Source organism: Eubalaena glacialis, chromosome 4 (genome assembly GCF_028564815.1).
Source record: "Eubalaena glacialis isolate mEubGla1 chromosome 4, mEubGla1.1.hap2.+ XY, whole genome shotgun sequence".
NCBI classification, from domain to species: Eukaryota; Metazoa; Chordata; class Mammalia; order Artiodactyla; family Balaenidae; genus Eubalaena; species Eubalaena glacialis.
The window spans coordinates 45610342-45620242 of record NC_083719.1 but is presented as its reverse complement, the minus strand read 5'-3'; the positions used below and the strand labels follow the sequence as shown (position 1 = coordinate 45620242).

The 9901-nt window shown below is 41.0% G+C and overlaps 1 protein-coding gene across 1 annotated transcript; it reads right to left on the bottom strand.

The window, feature by feature from the left end:
- Nucleotides 1-8505: 8505 nt before the first annotated feature.
- On the bottom strand, nt 8506-8979 carry GAPT (GRB2 binding adaptor protein, transmembrane). The gene has a single exon (XM_061187817.1). It carries the CDS (start codon nt 8977-8979, stop codon nt 8506-8508), a length of 474 nt encoding a protein of 157 aa, XP_061043800.1.
- Nucleotides 8980-9901: the final 922 nt, after the last annotated feature.

The window sequence follows — 9901 nt, the reverse complement described above, 5'->3', positions numbered from 1 at the left end:
AACACATGTGGGTGAGAAGGTACTGTTATATTAAGCAACACAGCTAATTAAAAGAGGAAATGTAAATCATTCTTAAATGAAAAGAGTCCCACTTCCCCCTCTGGTTTCCTTTACTACTATATATCCTTGAACTATAAAGTGTTTCATTAGAAAGAACTTTTACTAAACAGTAAAATCAAACCATTTCTACAGATCTGCGTGACGCATTAGAAATAGTAGGAACAAAGAACTACATCTTGATTTAGAGCTAAGGGACACATTTGTTTGATTATTGTTTGTTCTGCAGAGGGTCTGAAAAGGAGAGACACTTTCACTTGCTCCACATACAAGACTCTTAGCCCCCCACTGCCTTTCAGCAGCCTCATTCATGAATATATGTCCTTGCCTAGCCCTTGTAGATGTCTAGCTTTCACCTTTAGACAGAACGTTCTCTTTTGATTACCATTAAGGGGATTATATATTCTCAAGGGTTCTTTTTTGTGCATCTTTTCATTCCTCCTTTTCTAAATGTTCCCCCTCCCGTGCACTTTTCTAGTCCTCTCCCAAACCTTTGCTCTAAGATTTAATTAGCTGATCTAGCAAATTCAAAAGTAATTATTGCTTTGCTTTTGCTTTTCCATCTTTTGATTTTAAAAGGAGGTGATTCTCCCTTAAATGTAACATCAGATTTTTCCTTGCTCAGGTACTTCACAATATTCTCCTTGATCTTCTGGAACAAACAGACTGAAAATAGCTTCTAGGCCCTTGCCATTCCAGCCCAGAGACAATATCTGTCATTAACTCTTCCTTCAAATGTGCTCTCCAGCCCTCTCATTGCAATGCAGTTGTCACAGACATTTCCCCACTTCCTCCCCCTTCCCCTCACCCTGAATGTACCTCTTCTGTTGGTCATGTGTTTCTCTTATCAGATAATTGAGTTAAAAGTGTATATAGTCTAGACAAATTCTGCCAGATGAGACAAGATGACAAAAGAGTACATTTTAAGAAATAATGACCAAAAGAGGACATGTCGTGCACCACTCCACTCCTGATTGATGGGCTTCATTACTTAGCTCCGGCCACACGAGAACCACATGCATTAAGAAATCTGTACACTCTGCTCTCTTAGGACTATCTTTGCTTAACATTTAGAAAAATCAGCATCATTTCTAAATGCAGAGAAGAGAAGGCCCAGCTAAAATAAAATAGATAAAAGAAAAGCCCTCAGGAAATGAGACTTGAAAGGATGCTATGAAGAAGACTTGGATTAAGAAACAAACAAAACCTTTCTATTTTCAGTCAATAAGAAAGGCAGCAAGTTACGTTGAATAGCCCTGAGTTCTGATCCTGGTTAGTCATGAATCACTGTATTACTTTAGGGAAGTCACATAAACTTTCTGGGACTCATTGTTCTCATTTGCAATATGAGGAAGTCAGTTTAGATAATTTCCAAGTTATTTTCTAGGTCTGAAATTGCATGATGTTAAGATAGAAGATATCATCTACTAAGAATACTGTAATAAAATAACCTGAGCAAGTCTCTCATCAGAATGACGGGGTTCAAATCCTGCCTCCATTTTTTTTTTTTATTGACACTACGATCTTTGGTCAGATTTTAACTTCCCTAAGTCTCAATCTTCTCTTCTGTAAAATGGGGATAACAACAGTACAAATGCAATAGAATTGTTGGTGAATTAAGAAAGATAATTCACATAAAGCCTTATCATGGTGCTTGGTGCTCAGAAGCCACTCCAACAGTAGGAATGTAATGAGGACTACAGTCTTCTCGGAAGCACCTAAGAAGGAAAATAAAATGTACATTTCTGTGTATTTGCTTGATGAGTTTCCAATATCCTAATTTGATATTTAAAAAATCATATGTTAATAAAGCCTAGTTAATTATATTCCTCCTCCTAAATTCTCAGTATCACAATTAATATGTCAGTCTAGCATGGAGTGGAGCTGGGGAAGTGGGCCTGAGGCAACAGCTAAACTCTGCCTTTCATTGAGCCTCAACCTTATGCCTTTGACAGCTTCCGGGCTTCTGGGGAGCTCACCTCAGACCCAGCTAGCCACCATCTCTGTCACTAACAAAGGTTTAGAATACATGTGGCAGTGGATGATCTGACTTCCATAATTTTCAGTCTTAACTATTCACTAAAGCCAGTCGGTCCTTAAAAAGGAAAAGCACTCCAGAACCACAGAGCTTTTGTTCCCATGGTAACAGCATAGGTCAATAGCTGCAGTCACACCTTCATCAGCCTTGATTGCATCTGGCAATTTACCATCTTCTGTGCTTCCTTTTGTTTGAGCCTCTCTCATTTGCTTAATTCCCATCTCTATTGGGAGAATCGCAAAATGCAAAACTACGGGAGCTGAATTTAAATGAAAAGCTATGGGAGCCTTAATAAAACACTGGAGAGCACGGCTTATTTTATAAAACTCATAGACATGTGCCTGTTAGAATCAAGTCCCATATCCTGAACCTCAGAATCTCACTTCCCATATTCTGTTACAGCTGAGAAATTATTTATTTGCAATACCCTATGGTTTTTGGAAAAATCAATGCCATTTCTGCTTCCAAGATCCTATTCTGATATCATGGGTATCAGCTTTGTCAGGATAAAGTCCAAATTCCTCAGCTTGTCATACAAAGCCCTATATCAGCGGACCTTTGCTCACAGCACCACCTTCCTCTTGCCCGTCTCCCTTTACACTCTACACTTAGGTGGTATTTATCTTCTTTCACTTCTTGAACACAGCCTATACTCTGGGTCCTCACACATGCTGTCCCCTCTTTTTGGAACATCATTCCCTCAGCCTCCTTGCCTGGCTATCTCGTATTTGTCCTCCAGGTCTCAGTTTAGGTGTCACTTTCCACAGGAAAGCCTTCTTAACCCCAAGCCTGGTGAGTCTTCCATTACACCACGTGCTTCCCTGTTATACCCTTATCTCAATACATTCTAATAGTCTGTAGAAGTATCAGAACTCCTTATAACTGTGTAAGCCCACCGAATGCAGAGGCAGGGTCTGTCTCTACACCCTCCATCCACTAACCCCACTGCTGAATTTCCAGTGCTTCTTCAGTGTTTGATACATCACAGGTGCTTCACAAATATTTGTTACATGACTGAAATCACTTTATCCTACTAGATCACGAGAGTCCCTTGTTATAAATTTCATGAATTTGGTGTTCTGCAACTTCCTGTCTATCCAACTGCAAGCATCTACCGGAAAGTGCTTTTATTCAAGCTGTATTTGCAATTTTCCTATCCTTCACAGGGATATCAGTAGATAACCATTCACTTAAAGTGGACAAATTCTAAAATCCCTGGTCTGTGGTCTGTGTTTTTGTTCATGATTTAGTCCACTAACCACTGATTTTTAGGTCAGCTCAATGTAGTTATCCTAAAAAGATGTAAAAATAAGGAACAAACAAAAATGTTGAAGTAAGTGAAACAAGTAGCACTACTGAGCCATACACCTATAGTCATCAGACAAGTCCACTAGCCTGATGCCTAGCAAGCCCTGGACCCCTTCTTGCTACTATACACAGAGTCTTATGTTTCAGAGCTCATCAGTCATCAGTCAGCAGTCAGGGGAAGAGAAGGAGAGACACACTGTTTGCTAAATGTGACACCACCTGAATTCAGTGACTGGGGATCACAGGGACAAATCTTGTTTGTTTGAGCCAGGCACTAATGTTGAAGAGGCAGCTACTCAGTACATGGTATACTGACACCATGATACTTTGAGGCTGAAGTTTTTGACACTGGGACATTCTGAACTGTCAGCTTCTGAAATTATTAGCAAGCATCCCATGCAATGGATACCCTTCCCTTTACCTCTGAGCCGTCTCTGATCCCATCATTAATTTTATTTCTATTTCTGAGTGACACCCACGCCTTGACCCCTAGCCATCAGTTTGGCCCATGCTGAATTTCAGATGTCTGAAGGATAATACTGCATAGAAATAAGCATTAGATGGTGAGCTATGTGAGTCAAATGCTTCCAAAGGACATTGGGGGCAGGAGAGTTCAGGCATAAATGTCTAAGTCACATGGGGAAGAAGTGTGAGAAGAAGCTGGGAGCCAAGGAAAGCCTCATGGCGCACCACTGTGCTGAATGGGTGTACAAGAGGAAAGGAACTTGCAAAGGAGCTGAGGAGGGGAGAGAGGGAACAAGAATACCATGCTGCAAAGTGATAACACAATGTAAGCACTAAAAGGGGATGATGGAGTTTATAACTCCCTGAATCGTAAAAAACCAGCTGGTTATTGTGGCTTAGAATAGCAGTTAAAAATGTGGAAATAGGGTCATCTCTCCCCTCTTTTCCCTTTCCTCCACAGAAGCCAATGTCCAGTCTCCCCACTGGCCTAAGTGCCCCATCTGCTCTGCTCCTTCTACTGATGTGGCACAAAGCTCACTGTACTGAAACGGCAAAGAAGTCTCATGGCACTGAATTTCTATTAAAATCTGGCTTAATATATCCTTGCATATTAGTGATGTTCAAAATAATATCTGTAAGTTTTCCCATTTTGTTATTTTCCAAAGCATTTCAGCAATTTCACTAAAAATGTTAGTCTTCAAGAAAACACCTTAATGATTTGATCAGCAAACATAATTGAGCATATCCTATAAGCAAGTACTGGTGATCAAGCAGGGAGTAAGACAGAAAATGTTTCTGCCCTCATGGAACTTACACTCTAGGTAAAGAGAGCAGATTATAAACATATAAGAACACTTGTCAGGTAATGATAAGTCTATGAAGGCAACTAAAGCAAGGAAAAGGGTCTGAGATTCATGGTAGGGGGCCATTTCAGATTGGGGGGTCAGCTCTGAGTAGGTGTCCTTTGATCAGAGAGTTCAATGAAATGAGGAGTTCACAGTGTGAATATCTGGAGGAAAAGCATTCAGGGCTGAGAGAATGTAATGTCCCTGAATTCAGGCAAGTTTGAGGACCAGTGAGAAGGCTAGTAGTGACCACGTAAGTACACTTCCATGACAAGGATGGGTGCAATTACCAATATGTTTACCGGTAGCCAATTGTTATCTACATTCAACAAGGTTAGAAAGGCAGTAAAGGCAGACAACTTCTTCCTTCTTTTTGTATCTACTTACCTTACTAGCAATTCTTGTGTGTGTGTGTGTTGGGGGGAAACAACAGAGGGGGTAAAGGAAATTGTCATTCAACTTCTCTTTTTACCATACATGCCCTCCATTCTCCATCCCACTCCTATTTCCTATTCTCGTTTCTCTCTCTCCTTCTCTCATTTCCCCCACTTCTCCTCCTTCTCCTCTTCCTCTACCTTCTTCCCCATCTCCCCTTTCAAATTTCTATCTCCTATCTGCATCCTTTACAATATTTCTGTACCTTCTTAAAATCTCAAAAGTGAACATCATCCTTGAGAGAGAAAAAGAACAAAGTTTGTCTACATCGGCTGAGAAAAGCAGTTTGCGTTTGACTTAGATTATTAGCAAAAGTAACCACAGGTACCACAATTAAAAGAGGAAGGAAGTTGGGGGTGGGGAAAAAGACCCAGTAGCGTCAAATATAATGAGCGCAGCTTTACGACGTACTCACAGAAATGTCGGCATGTTCACACCCCGCGACTCGTAGCTAGTCTCTGCAGGATTTCATGGCCAACATCCAGCAACGATGAGCACCGGGCTCCTTGACCCGGCGCTCACGCCTGCAACTTGCAACGTTTCACTTCAGTCTGACTTAACACTGCATCATAAAGGTAATAATAATATACCCCAATAACAGGGTAGAGTAATATACCCCAACCCACTATTGATCTCACAGCAAATGGGCCCTTGCTTAGCTCACTGATAAACCTTGCTTGACCACCTCCCGATGAGTGCTCAGACCAGACTGTTAAGGCGGCTCCTCCAGTACCCACCTGTGCCTGCTCACCTCCACAGCGAGTCTCGTGATCCCTTTAGATAATACCACTCCAGCTGTTCTGGATTAAACCCCCTATTCGTTCCAGCCTGATTCCCACCATCCTACAAAGACAGAGATACTCTCTGGCGGTGTTTCTGGCAGGTTATTTTCAGCTCCTATGATTGAGTACTAGGTAGGCATGGGTGTAGATTACTCTAGCAAAAAACTTACTGTTTGAGACTTCAAAATGACCATGTGCTCCAGGACCAACACAAATGTTTGAGATCAACATAAATCCTTTTCTCCTCTAGAAAGTGAATAGGAGCCATTTCAAACCTTGTCAGGCTTCATGGATTTTCATTAATGAGTAGTAAGTTACTGAACAATATTCTTTACTGTCTTAAGCACTTCCATCTTGACCCTTTCCAGTCATTTCTCAACCTGGTAGCTCTTTTAAAAACGTAATGTTGTCACTCCTCTGCTTAAAATCATTTTTTAGATTCCACTTGCACCCACGTCAGAGTCCAAGCCACCTACCAAGACCTACGAGAAGCTACGCTGTGTCTACTCTTCCCCCCTTTGCCAACACATCAGGTGCCACTTCAGCCCTCCCTCACTAAGCTCCAGCCACCATGGCTTTCTTTAAGTTCCCAGAGCACCATACATTCTTTCATGCCTCAGATTCTTTCCATATGCTGGTTCCTTTCCTGCCCATCACCATTTACATAACCCCTTTCACCCTCAGGTCTCAGCTTAAGTGTGCCTTTAGAGAGGCCTCCTTCGGCCATCTTATTAAAATTCAAATCCTCTTCCCTGCTGAATGAACGCCATTGTTCTCAGAAACAGAAAGTTTTTTTTTCTTCACAACACCTACTACACCATTTTTAGTTGTATCATTCAGGGTCCACTTGGGGAAATGGAAACCATACCAGTTTGTCTGAAAAGGGAGAACCGAATATAAAGCATCAATTTAAAAAAAGTACTGGTAGACTGAAAAGACAAAAAGAGGGCACTGAGGTACCAGAGAGACAGGAAATGCAGGAAATAGCCACCATACCTAAGGCTGGGGATCATTAGAAACTAGGAGGAGGTGTCCTGCAGGGCTGGGACACAGAGCTCGAGGTGCCGTTTGCTTCCTGCCGGTCCCTCAGGAGCTTGGAGGAGGGCCTGAGGGGCTGGTTCTCAGATACCAAGGAAAGGGTGCTGCTTGGCTGGTGCCGGCGTCTCTGACGAGGTGCAAAGAAGCTGGTTCTGGGAGTGCTGGAAGAACTAGAAACTGCGAACAACCAGTGATGCTGGAGTAAATTAAACGACAACAGTACCTTCTCAGAACAGCAAGGAGAACGAGGAGCAAGGCCCCTTTTGCTTCCTGTTTATTGCCTACCATTCTTCCTCACTGCCCGCTATTGACAGATCCTAACGTGGATACACCTGGCAAAGGAAAAAGGTATTGATAGTTCGCAGAGTTCCAGCCTGAGCAATTTAGAGCAGCATATCCAAGGGTGGGGTTAGAGGTATCATAGCTTAATAAATAGCATAGTATTTGTTTGTTTTTTGTCTTTTCTTTCGTACTAGACAGAACATGTTCAGGACCCATGTCTTTCTTTTCACTATTTTACCCCCTCCATGTGTACAGCACAGTAAGAAGTAAATAGAAGGTACTCAATAAATATTCCTTGGATGGATGAATTTATTAGATTGTTTTCAAAAGGACTTAGTAAAATATACAGTTCAATTCTTGTCAACTGAATAATATTGAGTGCCTCATATGGTGGTCTAGGTATTGGAGCTCAAATATGAATATGAGACAGTTCCTTACTATTTAGTAGGGAATTTAAGACATTCTCATATGACACTAAATAATAAAATGCCACTGCAATCATTCATATGTTTAAACGCCCAAAGAATTGAACAGGCAGCAAAATCTGTAAGAGATCAGGAAAAGAAAAAAGGCAAATGTAGGTTTGGAATGACTCAAGAGACTTGTGGAAGAAGTTATGATCCGAGGCAGGCTTAAGAGGGGGTGGACAAGCAAAGCTGTGGAGGAGGGATGGGTTCGGCCGGTTTTCAGATGATTCTGATGTAAACAAAGAAGTGAGAGATTAGTAGAAGTCACTGGAAAAGTGAATTTGAACCAACTGTTTAAAGTCATGAATTCTGGAGTTAGAATTATGAGTAGTATGTCTTTTACAAAGAGGCGACATTAAGAGGTTATATGCAAAGGAGTGAGGTGGCCGTTGGGAATATCTTCTGCAGATGAATCTGGCAACATCATGGGGATTGATGCAGCATCACTGATTATGTAGAAAGTAGAGTCAGAAAGACTAGTTAGCAGACTGTGACAACAATCCTGAGCCAGAAAAGATGGTGGAGATAGAAAAAGAAGAAAAATATAACAAGTAATGTTCAGAAGGAAGAATCAATAAAACATAATGCAGAATTAATCCAGGGCAAGGAGGGTGGAGAGGATATCTAGAATTAATCCACAGTGATACACGCAGAGAGGATTCAGAAGGGTGGAGATAAAACAGAGATCATTAAGTTTCAACAGAAGAACTTGATTAATAATGTTATCAGTACAATAAAAGTTCCAGCAAATATTTATCCTCCAATAACTAAACCCACATTTTGAAAAGTTAATATGAATCCGGAAGAATATATATGTCTTCATCTTGAGGTTCTTCAGGAGCACTAGGCTTCTGGCAGCTATACCGGTCACATGGTATCTCATTTCCATAGATATGTTCCTTGAAATTGGTCTGCCAAGTGTTTTCATATACTCCCTTGTCTGTTTCTTCTTTAGCTTGGGGAGGACACGCTTCCACATTTTCATAGTTGTCATGTACGTTAGTGTCCTTCCCAGCAGAGCTGTGGTCTTGGGTTTGAACTGAGATTTTATGTCTTGGCCCGATAACCTGGGGGCTCAAGCAGACTCTTTTAGTATAGTCTTTTCTCCTTTTTCTCCTTTGCAAAAACTTTGGTAAGGTAAATTGCACTGTATTATGCTGTTTCCAGTGCCAAACACACCCAATTCCACAGATCACCAACAGTAAAAGAAGGGAAATTCCTACGGAAACGGCCACTGAAGTATTTCCACAGCTTTTCAGCATTTCTGCACAGTACTGTTTTGCAGTATGGTGTAGCGCTTAATGAATTCACAGGTACAGTCCACTGTAATTCTTTGTAGGATATGGTTTGAAAGTAATTTCGGAAGCTCTTTTAGGCATTTCCGTTTCAGATATGAAAGAACATCATGGCAAGGTCCTGGTGTACATAGAGGAGAGATGAGTAAACTTGATTTTGGAAGCTGGCTCTTGTTGTAGCTGATGATTATACAATTGTTGTATAATTGCACCGTGTCGGGGGGATTTCATTCAACGCCACTTCCTTTTTTATCAATGAATCACAAAATGAAGCACAAATGAGTGGAAAATAATAGCAGAGGAGAAAACTCAAGGAAGGGAAGGTTGAACGATCTGCCATCCACGTGCCTGCTGTAAATTAGAAACATTTTAACTGCACATTTATTACATAGCATAATAAAAAATCTGCCAATTTCTACCACTACAATAAGCATCAGAATTTAGTGAGCTCTTCCTTCAGGATAGAATACAGTACTAGCTGTTGCATTTAGTGAGTTTTTGTTTTAATATAAAATACAGTACTAGCTGTTGTGTGTGTGTGTGTGGTGGGGGGAGAGTTAAAAGAACCTGTCTCTGCTGAAGCCTGAGTGGTTTTATCACTTAGATTTCAACATGGTTTTTGACCGTAAGGCTAATAATGTTCAAGAGAAAGATAATGCTTCAAACACAATAGGAGCAAAGAGATAAGAGTATAGATGTGCAATCATTTCCATTACCTATCACCTCCTCTGTGAAACCTTGCCTGTCCCTCTTTGTAGTGATCTGCGACCATGTCTTTTCCTTAATCACACATTCTTCTGTATCCCCATATTAATGAGTCAGTCCTCTATTATAGCATGGCAATCTAAATTACAGGAAATTGTGTGTCTTCCTACCTGGTTAAATGGTG